Source organism: Lampetra planeri, chromosome 2, assembly GCF_965212315.1.
Source record: "Lampetra planeri chromosome 2, kcLamPlan1.2.h2, whole genome shotgun sequence".
Lineage (NCBI taxonomy): Eukaryota > Metazoa > Chordata > Hyperoartia > Petromyzontiformes > Petromyzontidae > Lampetra > Lampetra planeri.
Genome location: NC_136108.1, coordinates 36,649,480 through 36,671,535, shown reverse-complemented (window position 1 = coordinate 36,671,535; position 22,056 = coordinate 36,649,480). Strand labels below are relative to the sequence as shown.

The following is a 22,056-nucleotide window of genomic DNA, read 5'->3' as shown; positions in this document are numbered from 1 at the left end:
GGCTCTATCTGCGGCCAGAAGTGAACTTTGTCTTTCGTAAGCCATGTAAGAAACAGTTTATATAAATGTCATAGTTGAATGTTAAAGTTCTTTAACCAATCGAAGGCGGCAGTAGATGCTGTATCGATTGCAGCGATACCACCATTGTGTGCATGGATGGTGTACTCGTCAGTGATGTGTTTGATGTTGAACTAAGCCCACACGCTACAAGCGATGTGTTTATGTGGTCAGATTACCGAACGTTGGCAGCTGCCATCTATTCCGTTCAGTTTCTTGTCGTGTTTGCTTGCTTTTGACATTACCTCAAATCTTTTTCTTGCCTAGATGATTGTGGGCTTAGTTCCCTCTGAACCCCGATCATTGTGGTATGTCATGTTCCAGGAGTGCGGTGTGAGATGTGTAAGAAGTCCATAGCGTGGTTCTTAATCGGCAAGCGACGACGGAAGAAACTACCAGTGCGGAAATTCAACTCTATCATATTGTGCCAAGCACGCCGCCTGATTTGATTAAATTTCCGTTTTTTCCCATCGAATTTGAATTCTCGATGCTAATATCCTAATCGTAACATTAGCAGTTAATTTCCATACACGGTAAATATTATATCACTTAACTTCCTATGTATGTATATCGGGAGATTAACCAATTTTAATAATTGAGCTGATGCATCGTTACTTGCCCAAGTAGTTGAGCAGTGAGTTGTCATGTTGTTTTGCATGAGGCCTGTGCGGTGCGGTGGCTCAGTGGGGTGCGGTAGAGATTAGTGCGGCTGTTTATCGCGTGCATCGTCGTCGCCACCTCTTCCGTGCCCCAGGACGCCACGCGGCTCGCCGTGAGCCCCGCCACCTCTGGCAGCAGCTTGCCGTGCTGCTGCCAGACGAGCGGCAGCTCGCGCGCCGGATGCGCCGAGAGCGCCGACATGAAGACGGACTGGTGCAGTGTCTGCTGCAGACAGTGCTCCTCTCGCTCTGCACACGCACACGTGGACACTTGTAACATCCTGCAGAGATATTCCTCGTCCGTAATGGATGCACAGACAAAGCCAGCAAGACACACAGACATAACTCACACGAGGATAGACCGCACCGAGCGTACAAGCCACGCATGTACCGGCACACAGACGCACATGGACGTGCCTCTACCACACAGACAGAAACAGATACACCGAGCACAATGCACACTTAGAGACAGGGTTTAATTTCACACTCAATATTGACAATCAAACGCAAGTTTTTTTTTAACCACATGAGAACTCACAAGACCAAGATGGGCTGTACTTGTATACATGCACTGGTGTCGATGTTTTCAAAGCAGGTACTAATGACCTGTGTTTAAGTTAATCCAACACAACAATCTCGAAGTGTCATTGTCGAGAATGTTCATCACGTGATAATGCCTCCCTTCTCATGTTTTTGCCTCCACACATCATATCAGCTGCAAGGCCTTCTGGGAGTGCATCTTATCAACAGCATTGGATCAACGCAATCAAATTCTGGACCAGTTTCGACATTCAGGGTCTCATCAGCAGAGTTGGGTGTGCTTCAACCAATGCTGGTGAATCACCTGATGTTGGTGAATCACCTGATGTTCATAGGCAAGGGACCTTTCTATAAGATATGGGTTCTAGTTCATCTGCTCCGCTTATATTCGACATAAACCACCACGTAACCGAAGCCTGGCCACAAACTCTGTTGTTATAAGATGGCAAAAAACAAGATTGTGGTAAAGTGCATTCATCCATGACACTTCTCATCCCGCAACAATCTGGCATCCACCTACGTTGAACATCTCTTTCCTCTATTCAAGCCCCTCAAGATACATGCAACATTTCCTTTATTCCCTTTATTTACATGTTTACTTGCTTTAAACACGCAGGCTTTCGCGACCAATATCATCCATAACATAGATTGTTTTGGGTTAGATCGCGTGAATATAAATGTATCGTTAAACATGCCACCACCCGACACAGGGAGAGCAAGTCCACAACATTTATGATTGGAGTACTGGATTTGCTCTCCAACACACCGGTGTGCTGTAATAGTAACGAATTGGTATGTTCTGTTTAGGTGACAAACCTTACTAATTGGCTGTTTCGGATGGTGGCGGGTTTAACGACACATTTATATTTACGCGATTTAACCACAAAAAATTACTGTGTTTGACTTTGTACCCCAGCTTTGCTTAAAAATACAATATTTCAGTTTCAAATGACACGTGATAAACCTAGCAGAGATAAATAACAGCCGCCATTCGCCACGAAATCACCACTGCTTGTGCCAGGCTATGTACATTTTAAGGCCACATGAAGTGTCGAATGCCCGCTGACAGGAGGTCACGGGACAGACCCAGGTGCCATGGGTTTACTGAGATGGCTGGCAGATGCACCACGTGTGCCCTCTACTTTGCCATGACACACCTAGCACACACACATGGCACGCCTGGCACATATACACACATCGCACAAAGAGACACCTGGCACAGAGATACACCTGCACATAGACACACCTGGCACGCGAACACACCATGAGCTACAGATGAACTGTAGGTTTACAGAGTCAACTGGCGGTGGTGGTAGTGGTGGTGCTACCTTTGGCTTCACGCTGCTGTGCCAGTTCCTGCTCACGCTTGAGCTTCAAGTATTTTGGCGGACGGCCAACCCTGCGAAATAACCACCGCTCGCTCGTTTATTAGCTCATTAGCGACGTTCTCCCGCAGCAGTAAAAAAAAAGTTGACAGAGCACAATCGCTAGGAGCACTCTAATTGTTAAGCGAGCTCGCTCTTCCATAATAAATTATAATTATTATTTAAACGTCCACAATCAGGATCGTAAAACCACGGGTGGTCTGATGATACATTTTCCATCCGCTGCACTGTGCATCACCGCGTCATTCTTATGGGGAATATTAAAAACCCATTTGCCCGTGGAAAGAACAGCCGGAATTAAGATTACAGGTTAATTAACCCTGTATTAACTTAATATATATGCAATGTATCATTGATAACGGAAAGTGCAACCTGCTAAACCGTAGGAGCCAAACACAAACAGGAAAAGGTTATATTCTTGGTTCTTTCGGTAAAGTCACGTAGAAGGGAAATAATAAAATAATAAAAATATAAAACAATAAAATTCTCACGACGTTTCGACTGCAACACAAGCAATCATCATCACCTGATGATGACTGCTTGTGTTGCGGTCGAAAGAACCAAGAATATGAATCCCTGCAGTCACGAAAGCTTTAAAGGAAGCGGTTAATTAAGTGCCCCAACATCAAGCTAAGAATGTATTATCAGGGAGCGAAGTAATGCCCACTACACCCCCACGCCAGAGGGGTGACCTCGGCCGTTATCCCTGTCAGGAGCTCTCCCGCCGGACTCGAATCCAGGGGAAGCGAGGGATGCAGAGACGAAAAGGCCACCATAGTAAAAACCAAGGTGTCTCCGCAAAATACCCCACTCACTGGCCCAGCTCTCCATCTCACTTTCCAGCACAATTATCTTAAATTGCATCTCGCTAGTCACTCTCAGTCTCCATCGGCTGGAATTGCCACGTAACATTAAAACTCAATGTCAAACGTAACAAATACGAGTTAAGAACATGTCATTCAGTTCCACATACATACATACAAATGGGGCGTAGGAATTGGGGTGAAAGCGAAGACAGAATTTGCTTAGCTGAAAAAACACCCCCCAGACCACCGTGGTACAGCTTGCGCCAGACTGCACGGCCGTTCCTGCAAGCAAACCTTGCGGCAAAAAAGCAGCCAATTACACGCCAGGCAAACCGGGGACGTGGGAGCTGGCCACGAACCAGCCTTGGATAACGCTGCCCCATCGGCGGTGGTTTTTGCATCGCGGCATCCATACCTTGTGTTTGTTCACACTCACGCTGCAACTCGTAGGAATTCACGTGTGAGGACGTGCACATGCATTTATTAAAAATGTACCTTACGCGTCGTGCCCACTATAGAATACACAAAGAGATCGGCGTGAAGATGACGATGATGATGTAACCAGTGAAAACTTGAGAAAGCGTGGCCGATACAACCGATTCGAATTGCAGACCGTGATGAGTATCGTAATGCGGCGGAAGTGCGATACCTGTGAGCATCACTTAGGTACTGGGGGTATCCCTCGAGGTGCATGACAAATGTGGACACAAGCAATACATTCTGTTACGTCTCATTTGTATCATCTCATCTTTACTGTCTCTCTTGATTGTTCAGTTGCATTTGTACTGCTCGCCTGATCTGCGTTCCGCCGGGAACATCTGTGCGATGCTCCTCAGGGTATGCTCCATCAGCGGTGCAGGTGAACCACAAGAGTGTGAGCAGGTGAACCACTGTCCGCTCGAATGATGACTCGGATCATCAGTCGCCCGAGTCGGCTGTGACCGCCACATGCCGCACGCGAGCAATCAGCCGAAGAGAACGCAGGCCGCTCACCTGCCGTAGAGCTTGGGCTTGCGCCCCCTTGAGGGCGACATCAGCGACGCCTTCTTGGACAGGGGTGAGGCAGTGTCGTCTTCGGGGGACGGCGGGGAGGGCGGCTCCGACGGGGCCCCAGGGTCGTCGGGGTCCGGCTCGGCGCCGAGGCCGCCCCTGCCCGTCCCGGGAATGTCTACGCCACTCGCCGGGCTGCTTCAAGTGAGAACGTAGACGCATGCATCAGCCGCTTGTGTAAATGCGGCGCCGTGCACCACGCTCGCTAAGCTCACACACAAAGGTCCCCCACATAGCGAGAGAGACTGCTGTTAGCACCAACAACAGCATGGAGCACAAGGTCGTGTGTCCGGAATCACACCCGACCACTTTTGTCTCTCCACTGGTGACATTAACACACAGTAATGGATATGCATTCAAGACTGAGTCAAGCTAGGAGAGAGGCCCAGGACAGGTTCAGACACCAATTGCCACTGATGCAAACTATGGCCAGAAATGTAATCCAGCTATTTAGGTTCGTAGTGCAGAGTGCTAACCACGGTGGCATCGCTGTCCACACAGAAACACACACAGATACTACTGCAGTTTCCTCCCAAACGAAATACTTAGATGGAATTTCACACTGAAACAATACAGAGCTCTCCTGAGAAAGAGTCTTGAGACTCAGTGAGGTTTTCCTAGATAAATAAAGAGCATTACAGATTGTGTGCAAAGTACTGTGACCATTGCGATACCTGGTTAGATATAGCTGCAGGGAAATACAAAGAAAACAAATTTTACTTAAGAAGCATAAGAGCCTGAAGAACCTGTTAGTGCCATTGAGTTGCGTCAAATGTCCATCTGACATTTTTAGTCCTCACAGATGAAATTTGCCAATTTAACTGAAAAACTAAAATTAATATGATGGAGATTGTGCAGGCATAGCTGACTGGGTTCAGACCATCAACTCACGACATGGGGGGCAAATACCCAGATTACAACTCAGCATTTCACCTGTGTTGACTCGGGGTCTCTGACATGGACATGATGAATTCCGAAGGGCTACTCGGCCACCTTCATTTTGTACCAAAGTTTTTAACTATTCACGCATCATCATCATCCTACCATCTGCGCACGCTGTGTTGTTAACATCCAAGCATGCGTGTGAGCATGTCTTTGTGTGTAAGCACTGTGCTATGAACCAGGCTACCTCAGTGACTTTTCCAGCCACAATTAACAGCAGTGACAATTATCTGAAATGGTTCTAAGTCGATTCAACCTTAATGAGTACTTAGTGTCGTTTGTAAACATCAGCATTGGGGAGACAAAGGCGGCCATGTGAGGTTCTAGCCACACCATGCCCTCATGTGCCTTGATGGCCTTTGTAGGAACTCACAAACAGAACTTACCCAAACAGTCTGGTCAGCTATATGGGGAATCTTTGTGTATGCGCGTGAGCGTATGTGCAGTGGTTCGGTGGATTGGTGATTACAATTCTATGGGCTGTATGGTTTGGCAGCCGACTACCATTGTTATTGAGCTGATCTAACCCATGTCTTTCAATCACCCATAACTCTCTCGGAAGCTGGGGATGGTTCTGGCCACACCACAGCACTTGTCCCAGCAGTTTGTACAGCGACAGCAGTGTGTTTGTCTTTGCGAGTGCGAACAACCATGTGAGCGAGTGCACAAGCCAGAATGTGAGCCACTTGGTGGTACCGGGTGCCATCGGTGGAGCCGTTGGAACCCGTGGAGTCGAGACGGCGGGGACGTGGGGGACCCGCGGGGCCGGGGAAGCGCTCCCCACCACCGCTCGTACTACCGCCCCCCAGCCGATCCTGCAGCGACGTCTCTTTGTTGATGTTCAGCTCCGAGTAGGGACAGCCAAAAGCGCTGCAAGCACGGGACGTGAAGCACGGTGCAGGCAAAGCCCAGTGCGACGCAGATAAAACAACGGCACTGGGAAGAACCTCAATCACGTCTTCAAACAACAGTACTGAAAAGGATTCTGAATCGATCTGGGCGGTGCTTGGGCACTGTGAAGGCCACTGCCAATTTCCGACATTGGTACTCATTTTATCGATACTGGAGCGGTAAAGGGCCGAGTCAAACTCCAGCCAGGATTTGAACTTAACTTTGAAATTGTCATTGACTGTAACCATAGAGATAACTGGGTGCCTATGGATGCAGGTGAAACACAACAAACGTGTGTTCTGAATTAAAATACGTAGCCTTGCCCACCGACGCTTCCGAGCGTCATTCGGTTCCAACAGACGAGGTGAGTGGCGCGAAGGGAAACAGGTACACACCGCACCGAGGTGGGGTCTGGTTCATGAGAAAATTATACGTGGAAACAAGTTCCAGAAATGACTGCGAGAACACAAGATGTAATAAATCCCTACAGGTCCATCTCAATATCTTAAATTAAGGAATTAAATATTTTTGTGTTTGTTGAACTGTCTGGGGATTTTTCAAATTCTTTTGTTTTAGTTTTAAAAGGAAAATAAAAAAAATCTCCGAATTATGCCCAGGTTCCGTGCGTATGTGAAAGTTTCTCACCGCAGGAGAGTCCTGCATTGGTACGTGTGGCCAATTACTATTGAGCGCTTAACGTTGCAGGAGCTCGTGCTCACTCGTGGGTTCCCTGTAAACGCATCAAACTTTGGTGTGACAAAGGGGAGTGCTGAGTGTTCTGCGATGTGTGTAGTGTGTATGTAGTGTTTGTGTGCGTGATGTGTGCGGTCTTGTGTGGTGGTGTGTGTGGTGGTGTGTGTGGTGGTGTGTGTGTGGTGGTGCATCAGCTAGTCATCTCGGTTATCTCAGTCCGTCGACCCGTGGCACCTGGGTCTGCCCCGTGACCTCCTGCCAGCGGGCGTTCGACACTTCACGTGGCCTCAAGGTGCACATAGCCTGGCACAAGCGTCGTGGTGACGTCACGGCCACTTAGTGGCGAATGGTGGTTGTTGTTGTTGTGTGGTGGGGAGTGGTAGTGTAGCGTTAAGCGTGCTGCACTAAAAACCTGGCTACCTGAGTTTGATTCCTGTTCACGGCCAACACCAGTGACGATTATCTTAACCGGTCCTGGGCCTCCCTGGGTCGACAGCCTCAAATGAGTACCTGGTGCTGTGTGTAAACATCGCCGCTAGTGTGGTGTTGGCCACCCACCCCCTCGTACACCATGCCGGCCTTCATAGGTGCTCCCTAACAGCACTTGCCCCAACAGTCTATTAAGTCTATACTGAGGATATTTGTCTTTGTGGTGGTGTGCATGGAGTGTCAGATCCAAAATGTGAAGTGGTAAGAAACAAACAGTGCTTTCAAATGTATAACAAAGCAGAGTTAACACGTTTCCTGAATTGATTAAGGTTATGCTTAGAGCATGGAAAATAGACAATGGGAGTGAATTTCCAAGTGGAGCAGTGGAAGAGACGTATCAGAGAGAGAAGTGTTGTGACCTGCAGCGTGGTAAGTGAATACAGTGTGGATGAGATGAAACAGTCAGTCTAAAAGTCCGAGTATTTAATACAGGTGAAAAAAATCAATGAGTGAAGTTGACAGTAAAAGTAGCCAAGGTAGTAGCAGTAAAAGAGCAATAAGGAGGTGACTGACTGCCGGCGAACGAGCGACGTGCGGCATTTGGCTTGAGAAGCGAGCCCACCTGTGGTGCCTCGTGTACTTCGCTCCCTTAATGTGACCAATGCCTTTGCAGCCCGGCGTGGGGCAACCTCCAGGGCCTGGGCTCGACACGAGCTCCACGGAACCTAGGAGGGGCAAGGTACGGCAGCCGTGGGAAGGTGGAATTTGGAAAGCGTGGAAGGGGGAGATGTTGGAGTACAATCCTTTGTCATCCATATTTTACAGTAGAGCAGCAAGGAAAATACTTGTCGCCTCTCCTCCCTGTCCCAGCCAGAAAGGCCGCCTGTGGACATACCAGATCAACTCTGCGAATGGGAGGTGGCTCCTCATCTGCTGCCCCTACGCTATGGAACTCCCTACCGCTATCTAATTTCTCGGCCTATAACTGCCTCGCTTGATTCAATATCTCCTCTGCCAATCTGATTGTGGCCTCTCTTCACCTCTCTGCTCTCCCTCCCAGTCACATTTCCCCATCACTTGTTCCCCATACTTCTGTTCATCACCTTGAGATGTTGCATTTTGATATGCAATATATTTAAATTGTATTGTAATACTCTGAATATTACATAATTACAAGTAAATTTTGACTTAACTTTCGTGACTACAGGAATTCATATTCTATGGTTCTGTCGGTAAAGCCACGTAGATAGGAAAAATAAATAGCTACACCCCCCCCCTCTCTCTCCTCCTATCTCTACCCCCCTTCTTTCCCCCCCAATCTCTCCCCCCCCCCTCTCTCTCCCCTATCTCTACCCCCCCCCTCTCTCCCCTACCTCTGCCCCTTCTCTCTCCCTTCTCTCTCCCCCTTTGTCTTCTCCTACATTAACATTTGCTGCCCCGCCCATGCTGCTGGCACACTTGGACTACGCCAAACGAGCTCGGCACCACGACTCTTGTGCCCCGCCCACTCACACCTTGAGCTCGTCCATTCATGCTGCTTCACTGCTCTTGCGCCCATTTTAGACCTTTATAAGCAGTTTCAGTTAGAGGCTTGCCCCCCTTTTTTCTCTCCGCCTGATGACGACCTATTGTGTTGCGATCGAAACGTCATGAGTTTTTATATTTTTTTTGCATATTTTATTTTTATTATTTTATTTTCTATCTACGTGACTTTACCGAAAGAACCATAGAATATGAATATAATTACAAATGTCAATGCATAATCAAGGGTCAAGCTTACAACATTTATCAAGTTCCTGAAGGAGTAATTTATGACGTTGGATAAAAATGAGAGTTCCTAGAGAAAACCACACAAATTACGCAACGGCACTCAGAAATCTGCACAATGTCAGCAACATAGTCGCTGTGCTCAGTCTTGCAGGGCATCTCTCACTCAAGATGGGATGATGAGAACAGAACCACCAACCTTGCTCATCTAACTCCGAGTTGCCGGACCACAAATACGGTTTACTATGGCCAGCACGACACACAAGCCGGCACGTGCGCAGACAAAAGAGAGCGGGGGATACTCACTGACGGGCAGCTGCAGGGGGTGTCCCGTCTTCTCGCACCAGCCCACAGGGTGGATGTCAGGGCAGTCTGCGTCCAGCCAGTAGTTGTATTCGGGGCTCCAGCCGTCAAAGTGAACCTAGTTATTGTGACAACAGCACACGTTGCTGTTCGGAGCCTTTTATTCGAGCACAGCACCAACAATAGGCCCGGGCTTCGTTCTTGATGCTTGAAACTCGTCCCCTCCCCTTGTACTCTCCCCTCTTATACCCCTCGATCCCCCTTTCTGGAAGCTTCGCTCACCCCACTTCTATAATCCAATCCTCATCCTCCTCCTCTTAATGGTTGTCAACCGTCGCCCCTACCGTCCACCCTCGCTTCCTCTCCAATCCTTTTGAACCTTGCCTCCCGACCAATCACTCTGGAGGCCTCTCTGCACCAATCGAGGACTTGGTTGACTTCCTGACTGTCTGTTTGCACGTACGCTTGTTTTAGATAAGTGGTCTGTTGCCTCTGTCATTACACATGTGTAATGCGGGCGTAAACGACCTTCCGGATGTGACGTCACGGGGGGGAGGAGTTACGTCACGTGGGAGAAGGGTTCGGGTCTTTAAGGGGAGAAACCGGAAGAGGAAAGGAGGTTGTTGGAGACTGGACTAGGGTGAGGCCACGCAGGGCGAAGGCTGGGAGGAGTGGCGAGATCGCCACACACACTCGGAGAGAGGATTAGCACCGTCGGCCAGCGGTGACCAACCCAGGGAGCAGCGGCGAGGCTGCAGCGAGTGCAGCCAGCGAGGCTGCACGAAGAGGCAGCAGTGGGACTGCTCGGAGAGGGAGAGCAGTGGTGGAGCTGCAGCGAGGGCAGCCGGACAGGCTGCGCGAGGAGATCAGCAGCGAGGCTGCTAGAGGCTACGGGAGCGACACGAGGAGATCAGCAGCGAGGCTGCTAGCGGCGACGGGAGCGACAGCAGCGTCGGCGCCGAGCGGAGGGTCTCAGAGGGAGAGAGCCGTGTGGGAAAAGTAGACGAACCCGAATAAAGGACACCAAGCCAGATACCGTGGTCGAGTCTTTTATTACACTGGTGTTGGAAGTGTAACGGCATGTCGAAGCAACTAAGAAAAAAGAATATTCCGACGCCATCATCTGCTTCTTCGTCCGACGACGACGACCTTCCTCCAACGATGGATTCAGCTGCGGTGGTGGAGGAGAGCCCTGCTGAAGCGAGTGCGGGAACGGGAGTTGAAGATGTCGCCGCGTCGGCGGGCCCGTCAGCACCAACGGACGCGGATTTCCGATGGGAACAGATGGCGGAGCAGCTTGAGACTCTCAAGAACGTACTGGCGCAGTTATGTCACCTCGTCACGCCGAGGACGGCGATGGGGAGAGCTGAGGGTGGTCCACAGGCCGCCGCCTTGCCTTCGCTGTCGACGCCATCAGCCACGCGGCACGAAGCCGCCATCTTGCGCGCTCCGCGGCGGGAAGCCGCCATCTTGACCACGCCGCGGTTCGACGCCATTTTGAATCTACCGCCGGATGAACCATCGCTTGAAGACGGCGTGCTAAGGAGTCGCAGTCGGCATCTTACTACGGTCAAAGAATTCTCCATCGGGGGCGATTGGAGCGCTTTCGCCTGCAGATTTTTGGCGGCGGTACGTTCTGCTAGGTGGACCGACGCTGAGGCTTTGGAAGTGTTGCCGACTCTTCTTGATGACGAGTCGGTCAGATTCTTTCGTTCCATAACGGCCGAAAAGAAGAAAACATTACGTGGAGTTTTTGACGAAATGGCGGACGCTTACGAGCCACCTGATGATGCTCATCGCCGATTTGCTCAACGACAGCGAGCGCCCGAGGAATCGCCGGTGGCATATAGGGGTGCGGTGCTGGAGTTGGCTATGGCCGCATATCCGGAGACGAAGCCTGACCTGCTCGAGCCTCTCATCTTAGGTAAGATGCTCGAGCTGTCTCGGGATCTGGGGATTCCCATGCCTGTGTGTGGCCACGAGAAGCTGACTTCCCGGGCGGCAGCAAAATGTCTGGATGCACAGTTTAACCTCCGTCGGTGGAAGCAAGTCGCGGCGTGGACGGGGGGGCCCATCGTCGAGGGAGGCGCCTTGGGTTGGGACCCTAAGAAGGCGGTCTACGTGCCGGATGGGGGGGGCCCTCAGGAGCTGACGGCCGCCTCTGGTCCATGGTCGGGCCGCGGTGGGCCGGCCCCGCGCGCTGCACCACCGGTATGGGCCCGGCGGGACGCTGGGCCTGCGCTACGGCGCAACGACGTTGACTGCTTCCGCTGCGGGCGTAAGGGCCACTACGCCAGGGACAGCTGGGCCCGCGTCCCGGGTCCGCCCCAGCAGGAGGCCTCGTCAACGGACGCGCCAAAGAAGGAACCGCCAAGACAGGCAAGTCGGTGCGCACCAGACACCCGGCAAGGCTTTGCACCTCACCCATCACCGTTGTCGTGCGATCCGGGTGTTGTTATTAAGGGGAGGCCATCGACGGGGCCTTGTCGCTCGGTGACGCAGTGGCGTAAATTGGCACGGAGGGTCGTCGCGGCCGCTACGGGTTCGTCCACTGTACCGGGGTCTATACAAGGGGTGGACGTGCGTATTTTGGTTGATTCTGGAGCGTCTGCGACTATTATATCGGATGTCATTTTCCATCTGTTGGGCATCCCACCGGGGGCCGTGCGTCCAGTTTATGGGTCGTGCGTCGCTGCGAACGGGGGTAGCATGGGCATTGTGGGCCAGGTGGACGCTAAAATATCTATCGGGGAAGTGTCGGCCTCAGGAATTGTGTTAATTTCAAGATCTCTGGCAGTTCCTTGTTTACTGGGAACTGATTTTCTGGCTAAGATGCCCATTTTGATCAAAATTAATGAGAATTGTATTGAATTGCCGGGTGGCCGTCAAATCTCGTTTCTGCCGTCGCCCTGGGGGCGATCTGCTCCTGCCGCACAGGTGCAGGCGTTATCCGTAGTATCTGTTGACATTCCACCTGGCTCACAGATGCTTATTCCTTTGCGGTATCGGAAGCCCCTGCCTGATCGGCTAGGAGCGGTTGGGGTCTTGTTATCACCGTCAGCCACGATATCGGCCGGATTGGCGCTGGTTGGGGTGCAGACCATCGTCCGGCCGGACCAATTACCGTTTTTGCAGGTGCTCAATGCGGGTACCGAAAACGTGTTTGTCCCGGCTGGTACGGTTGTGGCACATGCCACTACGGCATTTACGGCACAGGATTGCCTGCACAGCCAGGGCGTGGTTGCTGGTGTTTCCGAGCCGGTAGCTTCGGATAATCGCTGGATTGCCGACTTATGTGAGGAAAATTCTTCCCTGTCCGAGGAACAACGTTGTGCGATTCGTAAATTGTTATTGACGTATTTGGATGTGTTTAGCTCCGACGATTTGGATTTGGGACGCACCTCGTTGCTTTACCATCATATTGACACAGGGGACGCTGCCCCTATTCGGTTGAACTCGCACCGGATGAGTCCGGCCGAGCGAGAACACGTTCGGGGGGCAGTGGATGACATGTTGGCTGCGGACATAATATCTCCATCTAACAGCCCATGGGGCGCGCCTGTTGTTTTGGTCAAGAAAAAGGACGGCAAATTGCGATTTTGTGTTGATTTCCGGAAATTGAATAAAATATCGGTGGCAGATGCGTATCCCCTGCCGCGTATGGACGACTCCCTCGATGCCTTGTCGGGGGCTAAGTTCTTTTCTACGCTGGATCTCTCTTCGGGATTCTGGCAGCTTCCCCTTGACGAGCCCTCACGGGAGAAAACTGCATTCCGTACGCCGCAGGGGTTATTTCAATTCAATTGTTTTCCGATGGGGCTGAATGCTGCCCCTGCCACATTTCAAAGGTTGATGGAGCTGGTATTGACGGGGTTGCAGTGGGAGACATGTCTCATATATTTAGACGATATTATCGTCTTCAGCCGCACATTTGATGAACATTTACGGCGGTTGGAGGCGGTGTTCACGAGGATGCGTTCCGCGAATTTGAAATTCAAACCAAAGAAATGTCACCTACTGCAACGGTCCGTCCGTTATTTGGGGCATATCGTGAGTGCTGAGGGGGTGGCCACGGATCCGGACAAAACGGCGTGCGTCTGGGATTGGCCAACTCCGGCCACCGTGGGGGATGTACGTCGGTTTTTAGGATTCGCCTCATATTATCGGAGATTCGTTCCAAATTTTGCGACGATCGCGAGGCCCTTGCACCTCCTTACGGGTAAAGGACGAAAATTTGGTTGGGGACCGCCGGAAGAGGCGGCTTTTCAGGGCCTGCGTGATCTATTGGCTACGGCGCCGACGTTGGATTATCCGGATTTCGATCACCCCTTCATTCTTGATACGGACGCGAGTGACACAGGTATTGGCACGGTGTTGTCTCAGTCTAAAGGGGGTGTGGAGCGCGTGGTGGCGTATGGTAGCCGGGTTTTGTCTCCCGCGGAAACCCGCTACTGTGTCACTCGCAGGGAACTTTAGGCTGTTGTTATTTTTCTACGCCAATTTCGACCGTACCTGTACGGTCGTTCTTTTATTGTGCGTACGGATCATGCGGCCTTGCAGTATGCTCTTAAGATGGATCAGCCATCCGGCCAGTTGGCGCGTTGGTTGGACACGCTGCAAGAATTTTCCTTCCAAATTCACCATCGGAAGGGGGTGCGCCATGCGAATGCAGACGCACTTTCAAGATTGCCGCAGCGCTCCCCTTGCGCGTGCGCGTCGGGGACGCATAGGTGTACGCCGATTCTATCCCCCCCTCAGCCGGTTGCGTTGGCTGTCGAGAGGCCGGATGCTCCGATGGAGTCGGGTCCGACTGACGGGGTTTTGAATCTGCCACGGTCTGTGTGGATTCGGGAACAAGTGATGGATGAGTCGTTGTTGTCCTTACGGAAGCGGTCTGCGGTGGAGAGTGGGGGTCCGGGTACGGATGGGGTGCCGGAAACCGCTCTCCGAGATGGTCTGCTCATGTGGAGGGAAGGATTCCAGGAACGCTGGCGTCTGGTTGTGCCAGCGTCCCTGCGATACGAGTTAATTAGGACTCTCCATTGCGACACGCTCTTACATTTGGGTGTGCAAAAGACCCTATTAACGTTGCAACGTCATTACTTTTGGCACGGCATGGCGACAGATGTCGTCGGGCACGTGCGCGCGTGCCCTGATTGTGCCCGGCGTAAGCCACCTAAACATCCTTATGTGCCGCCTATACAGTCTATTCAGGTGTCTCGGGTTAATGAATTGGTGGCACTGGACATTTTGGGACCCTTCCCACCATCTGCGAGGGGTAATAAATATTTGCTGGTTGGGGTCGAGTACCTCTCCCGTTGGCCGATGGCCTGGCCGTTGCCCGACCAATCGGCCGCGGCTATTACCGAGGCCTTTCTATTCGGGTACGTTATGGACAAGGGTGCGCCGGAGAGACTCCTCACGGACCAGGGCCGAAATTTTTCTTCTAAATTATTGGCGGAAGTGTGCGCGGCTCTTGGGACTAAGAAAGTACGGACATCCCCATACCATCCGCAAACGGATGGTATGGTCGAACGGCTGAATCGGACATTGTCTGCCATGCTGTGCCACACGGTGAGTGAACAACAATCAGATTGGGATCTGCACATCCCTGGGGTGCTTTCCGCGTACCGGATGACGCCTCATGCGGCTACAGGATATTCGCCGTTTTTCCTTATGTATGGTCGGGAAAACGTGCCGCCGATGGATGTGCAGTTGGGAACCGGTGTGAGGGGACCTGGTAAACCACTCCCAGATTACATTCGGGACACCGTTCGCCGGGTCACGGAGGCGCGGGAGGGTGCCCGCGTGGCTACGGCCAAAGCTCAGGCCCGGAACGAGCGGTATGCTCGACGTTCCAAGGGGGAGTGCCCCTGGAAGGTTGGGGACCTGGCCTGGCTCCATTGCCTGCAGGTGCGGCCAGGAACCTCTCCTAAATTGCATAAACCTTGGCAAGGGCCCGTCCGCCTCATCGAGGTTCCCAACCCGCAGTCGGCACGTGTTCGGATTGGATCTCGTCGCTGGTTTGTTCACACGTCGCGCTTGAAGCCTTATGTTGCTCCCCTACCTGATGCGTCATCTCCTGATGTTGCCTTGCCGGGGTCTGTTGCTGCCGACTCTCCCTTGCCTGCGTCCGTTGATCTTGCAAGAGCGCCTGTCGTGCCTATTCCAGACAGACCGGCCGTGACACCGCAGGTGACGAGGGGCCCTGCTCGGGGGGTGCCTGCCAGGACTGCGGGAACTCCGAGCCCTGCAGCCCTTCCGACCCCACTGCAAGCACAATCGCGGGACACCTCCGGGGCTGAGCCTTCGGGGACACGGGACGTTGGTGGGCCTCCAACAGCGACAGGAGGATTGCGGCCTGTCACTCTTAAAACCCCATCACGTTCCCGCTCTGCGGGAGGGCCGCCGACCGTCCGTGACGGGCCGGCGACCCGCACACGTTCTAAATCTCTTACGTTTCGTTGATTGTTATGTTGTGTTGTTGTTCTTACTGTTATAATTATTGCATGCTTCGTGTCCTTTAGTGTGTCAGGGTCGGTTTCGCCCGCATTACTGTTCGGAGTTTTGTTCAGCCGAGGTCGGCTGGGTTTTCTCTACGGGGGAGGGTGGTGTAATGCGGGCGTAAACGACCTTCCGGATGTGACGTCACGGGGGGGAGGAGTTACGTCACGTGGGAGAAGGGGTCGGGTCTTTAAGGGGAGAAACCGGAAGAGGAAAGGAGGTTGTTGGAGACTGGACTAGGGTGAGGCCACGCAGGGCGAAGGCTGGGAGGAGTGGCGAGATCGCCACACACACTCGGAGAGAGGATTAGCACCGTCGGCCAGCGGTGACCAACCCAGGGAGCAGCGGCGAGGCTGCAGCGAGTGCAGCCAGCGAGGCTGCACGAAGAGGCAGCAGTGGGACTGCTCGGAGAGGGAGAGCAGTGGTGGAGCTGCAGCGAGGGCAGCCGGAGAGGCTGCGCGAGGAGATCAGCAGCGAGGCTGCTAGAGGCTACGGGAGCGACACGAGGAGATCAGCAGCGAGGCTGCTAGCGGCGACGGGAGCGACAGCAGCGTCGGCGCCGAGCGGAGGGTCTCAGAGGGAGAGAGCCGTGTGGGAAAAGTAGACGAACCCGAATAAAGGACACCAAGCCAGATACCGTGGTCGAGTCTTTTATTACACATGTATGGCCCTCGGTCAATCCACTGCTGGATGAGGGCCTGAACCTGCCATCGCCGTTTGTCGTGGTCTTTCGATGCCATGATCCACCGCACTCCTGCGCACAAGCTGATCTCAATGCTCTATCTCCACTCGTTATTCAACCAATGCCACTCTGCTGGTCAGTATGAGTCGGTGAATGCGGGGAGCACAGATGCAGGAGCACTGCACAACAATGGACTTTGCACCTCGTAGTGCCGCAGTCAATAAACCACTGGCTGTGCACAGTGGTCATCATCCAAGTACCACCCAGGCTAAACTCGGCTTTGATTCCGAGGGCTGACGAGATCGGGCGCATTCTGCCTGATTTGGAGAGATTTGGCCATAGGCTGCCAGCAGAACAGTGACGATATGCACAATAGGATGTGCTCACATGTTGGCAGGTAGTCATACACGAATCGCCCGTAAGGTGATTCGATTAATTGTCAGGATTTGCGGTTGTCATTTGATTTAATATAAGCGTTTTTTTTCCGAAACATTCATGGAGTTGCCCTGGTATTATGGTTCGGACACGGGACTTGCCATTTAGATTCCACCTTTCAGTGCAGCAGTTGAAACAACAGCGCCAGTTTCTTGAACACTCCCCGCCTCTCTCCATCCAGTAGCATAAATAGGTACACCACAGGCGATCAACAAGTCATGTGTGGTGGGATAAAGTTTTGGTACGCCATCTCTTACAAGTCTGGTCTGCGTGTAAGAGTAGACCAAATACCTTCTAGAGCTTCCCCTAGCAGAAGCCGTTCATCCAGCAGCAATTGCAAGGCTGCACCTTTACCTATTACACTCCAAGCACGCAAGGCAACACACCCTACAGGTGAGTGTCTGAAGCAAGTTCGTGGTCTTTCAACCACGCATCCGCATTGCCAGATTACACACACGGCGGCATCACGCCCACAGTTTTTAAACAAAAGCCCCAGAATGTAATGGAATTTTCTGAAAATGCAGTGAGCTTACACCCACCCAGAAACATATTTGCACTCGCAGTGGAAGGCGACTATACTGACACAAACGCCCAGCAGGGGTCTCCTGCCTCCTGCACAGAAATCCAAGCACAGCACTCAAGGTGGTGGAAGCATGATGGTGGTGGTGGTAGTCATGGTGATGGTGGCAGTGGTAGTGAACATGGCGGTGGTGGTGACGGCCACGTTTATTCTGTAAGGACTCATGGGTTAAACTCAACTCTTATGCTCAGAATATGTGCATTCATATTCTTTGGGTCTTTCGGTAAAGCCACGTAGATATAAAAATTATAAAAATAATAACAATATCACGAATGTCGTGATATTATTATTATTTTTATTATTTTTCTATCTGCGTGGCTTTACAGAAAGACCCAAAGAATATGAATTCCTGCAGTCACGAAAGCTTAAAGTCAAGATGTATGTGCATTAAATTTCAAGTGTAAGGATCTATTAATTTTTTTTAAATGTATGCAAATAAGGTGCTGTTATATTACTGCTGATGGTAATGGCTGTGACGTAAGTGGCGGTGCTGGCAGAGACACGGTCTGCGTTGCTGATCCCACCTTAATGCGATGGTCATCGCAGTTGGCGATGGTCGCGACGCAAACCAGAGTTGGGTTCCTCCGGTCCACGGCCTCAAGACGCATCCCTGGCTGGAAGCCGTGCGTGGGCCGCTAAAGAAACGTGCGCACAAACACACACCGACACGTACACACACACACCGGCACGTGCACACACACACACTGACACACACACCGACACGCACACACACATACAGACAGACACGCACGTGCACACATATGTAAGCACAGTGCAAGCATACACGGACACACATGCAGGTTTGCATACACATTCCATTCAAAGACACGTATGCGCACATTCACATGCCCACATACGTGCATGCACTCATGCACAAGCACACAAGCATGTACATGCACATCCACGCGTGCACACGCGCACAGACTAAAATCGAAACACTCATGAAGCACATATGAGGAATGAGTGTTATTATCCTTTTTATTCAACTGTTATTGGCACTTCCTCAACATAGTTAAAGTGACTGACCTCTGCCATAATAATGTAGAATTTCCAACAATGGCAAAACACCGCCGGTGGTATTGAGCGTTGCCACACACGAGCTTGAGCAGACACGCTTTCACTTTGAAGACCACCACTGCGGGCTCAGTGATGCTGGCATGGGGTACCTGTGTATGGGGCCCATGGATGAAGGGGGCACCTATCAGGGGCCCTGCTGGGCCTGTGGTCTGCACATGGGAACTGGATGGGAGAGCGGCCAGGCGCACGCACCTGCTTGAAGGCGCGTGCAGGAGCAGCTTGTGCTCCATTCTCCTCCAGGTATTTCTCCCAGGAGAACTTTTTCCCTTCGCTGTAAGCTGCAATGGATGGAAAGAATGGTAAGAGATCATCCATCAGCCAGTGCCGTCACCATTGTGCATGGCACAGGCGGCGTGCGTCGGAGGTTAATGTGGTTGTGTACATTTTCAGAGGGGCGTATTATTTTATTTTGTTAGCGGTGGAAGGAAAATTGACAATGCTGCTGCATGGCACTCTATGAGGGTTTCACAGCGACAGGGCAGCACGACAACCCGCCCCGCAATCTGCTTCGCTCGTTTGTAAAATCAGACATCACCATCGCGTGACGGCCATCGCGTCAAATCACTCTGCCGAGCAAAACGAGCGCAAAGTGGAGGATTGTGCGGAACGCCAGGCTATAACACACGCTTACATTCGAGAGACACCGACCACCCATTAACCTTGATTCATTTTGCGCTGAGGTACATTAATCACTGCTTGTTGTCAATTAAAAAAACTATAAAAAGTTGAATGGAAAACGAGTAATGAAGGTAAAGGAGTACAATTTTAGTGAGACGCACATCAATAAGTGAAGCTATAAATTACTGGTGGATCTTGATGCAGCGTGCTGCACTTGGGAGCGTACGGAGCTCTGGCAGCGTACACGTGCATTGAATTTGTTGTTTCCCAAACGATGCGCCATGATGCCGTGTTTCTATGACTACCAACAACCATTCTGGAGCTGTGCTGGCTCGAGGCCAAGCTGGCCTGCCCGTGTTTCCACGGCAACTTGGTCTGGCTGAATATAATCGTAATCGGTTCCAGAACCTGGCCACGATAACGTTCCTCCAAGTGCCTTACTGACTGAGAGCCAAGCTGACCCCAGAACCAGATGACATGGGGTCACCGATGAAGCCGCAGGGTGTGACGTCACTTGCAGACTGAAACAACTCAGTCGACTAAGTGTAAGTGTAACAATCTAATGTAAAAATTAATATGCATCTTTACTGAATATATATTGACTAAAATAATCCTTAAGTGATTTCCAGCTCAAATTAGCATTGAGGCAATTGCACATCTCATGCTTACAGCCTTGAGACAGTTGTGGACATTCCATAAAACAACCACTATTAACAGCCCCATGAAGTGGTACAAATTGTATCGAACCTGGAGGCACGATGAGCTGAGTCAACCCCTAATCAGGAAATTAATATGCAAACTTCTGATTGCGAGCCACCTGTCCTGCCGCTGAGCCACCTGGCCTGTGTAAAGTCCAACCCTCCACATGCCAACATTAAACTTTGTCCAGATACACTTTTATTTAACATCTGGACCATCATGCCCATGCCCAAGGACTAAGAAAACACTTTGAGATGGATTCGGAAGAGATAAGCCCTCGGAGACTAATTTGCTCATATGCAATATATTGTAGATTTATGTTGTTTATAAATGTGACCAAAAGTGACCTCGCACTGTATTCACCCACTGTGTGTGGGGACAGAGGGCAGACTGGGAATCTAGCGATTCCTAGGTTGTTCCTAGGACTTTTCCTGGGCTGTTTCTGGTGGACACGCGGTGATGGTGAAGGACGCGAAGTATTGTGGTGGACATGTGGTATTGTGGTGCAGGGACTGACTCTGTGGGGGGGTGAGGGGGCGGCCATGCTCCTGACACCAGCCCACGGGGTGGATGTACGGGCTGCTAGAGTCGCACCTGCATCGCAAGAGGGGACACGGTCAGACGCGGGGACACGGCCACAAGTGGAGACAGGGAGACATGGCCACACAAAGACATAATCACATGCAGTCGACAGGAAGATATGATGGAATGCGGGGACACAGACACAATAAAAGACAGAGGCACGGTTATAAGCGGGGACACAGACACGTGGCTGTACACTCTCAAGTGGAGTGTTGTCGCTTCACGTTGTATAGGAGTGGCGTGGCACGGCACTCACCAGTAGTCGTAGGAGTCATCCCACGTGTCGAAGTGCACGAGGAAGCGGCTATCAACAACGTCGGTGATGGTGGCGACGCACACGAGCGCCGGATTCTTCTTGTCGACGGCCTCGAGCTTCATGCCCACGCGGAACCCCATCGGGGTCACGGTCTGCACCACAGGGTTCCTCCCCCACATTAAACACGGCTGAATCCCAACAGTCACACCGCAGATCGTGTAATTTATGATTGTGTACCCAGGAAAGCCTCACTGAGTCTCATGACTCTTTTTCAGTAAGGTGCTGGAAGGATTTCACAGTAAGGGCGATCATTGCTACGTATAATTCCAATTAAGAAATATGCGGGTATTTTTTTTCACTTTGCTAATTTGGACAATGCCAGCGCGGGATCTTTTAACATTCACTGTGAAGCAGATGGCACGTATTTTTGCATTTAATACACCCGCAGTATAATTCAGGGTGGCCACTGGATTTGAATCGTTAACCTCTGCAACAAGTGGCTAACATGCTAACGCCAAGCCGTTTCACCTATTGCAAAAATCAACATGAATCACCCAAATGTGTCTGTGGCACACGGCGGGACACATTGTGAGCCTGAGGGTCTCTGTGCGAGTCTATACACCTGGGTGAGAGGAGCACCCACCGTGTTCTGATTCTTGAAGAGCTGCCGCGGCGCCGCCTGTGCCTTGACGGTCTTCAGGTACGCCGGCCACGCAAACTCCTCTTCCTTGTGACCTGTCGCTCACGTCGGGGGCAATGGAATCCCCCTTCAGCCACTGAGGCAAGGCTTCCTTTGTCATGCGGTAGGGAGCTGATCAGATTTGCTTAATATTTTGGATTTTAAACACAGTTGTTCACCACAGGCCCAAAGGCCCAGAAGGTCAAGTGGCCAGAAATAAACAGAACTATCACCACAAGCACATTTCCACATGTGCTTAGCACATGGGCTTCCTCTTGCCTCAGCTTACAGGAATAATTCTGTTGTGGTGCTACATAGGACGGCTAGAGGACATCATTGTGCAGAACGAGCAGCAAGAGCAAGAAGAAGCTCGTTGAAGTAGAGGCGTAAACAAAGATCTTTCCATTGTGTTGTACTGCATG

The 22,056-nt window shown here is 51.5% G+C and overlaps 1 protein-coding gene across 7 annotated transcripts in view; it reads right to left on the bottom strand.

Annotated features, from left to right (window-relative positions):
• The window catches only part of L3MBTL3 (L3MBTL histone methyl-lysine binding protein 3), a 50,798-nt gene that overhangs the window by 3,554 nt on the left and 25,188 nt on the right, over positions 1-22,056 (bottom strand). For 6 of the 7 annotated variants that reach the window (XM_078614866.1, XM_078614830.1, XM_078614838.1 and 3 more), the window contains exons 11-21: positions 21,599-21,690; positions 20,956-21,107; positions 20,635-20,711; positions 18,993-19,078; positions 18,248-18,358; positions 9,526-9,640; positions 8,075-8,177; positions 6,136-6,309; positions 4,441-4,635; positions 2,585-2,655; positions 796-965 (exon numbers count right to left, since the gene is read on the bottom strand). In XM_078614866.1, the coding sequence (XP_078470992.1) occupies positions 796-965; positions 2,585-2,655; positions 4,441-4,635; positions 6,136-6,309; positions 8,075-8,177; positions 9,526-9,640; positions 18,248-18,358; positions 18,993-19,078; positions 20,635-20,711; positions 20,956-21,107; positions 21,599-21,690 (1,346 nt within the window). The remainder of the gene's footprint in view (positions 1-795; positions 966-2,584; positions 2,656-4,440; positions 4,636-6,135; positions 6,310-8,074; positions 8,178-9,525; positions 9,641-18,247; positions 18,359-18,992; positions 19,079-20,634; positions 20,712-20,955; positions 21,108-21,598; positions 21,691-22,056) is intronic. The other variant, XM_078614872.1, reaches the window with a different exon arrangement.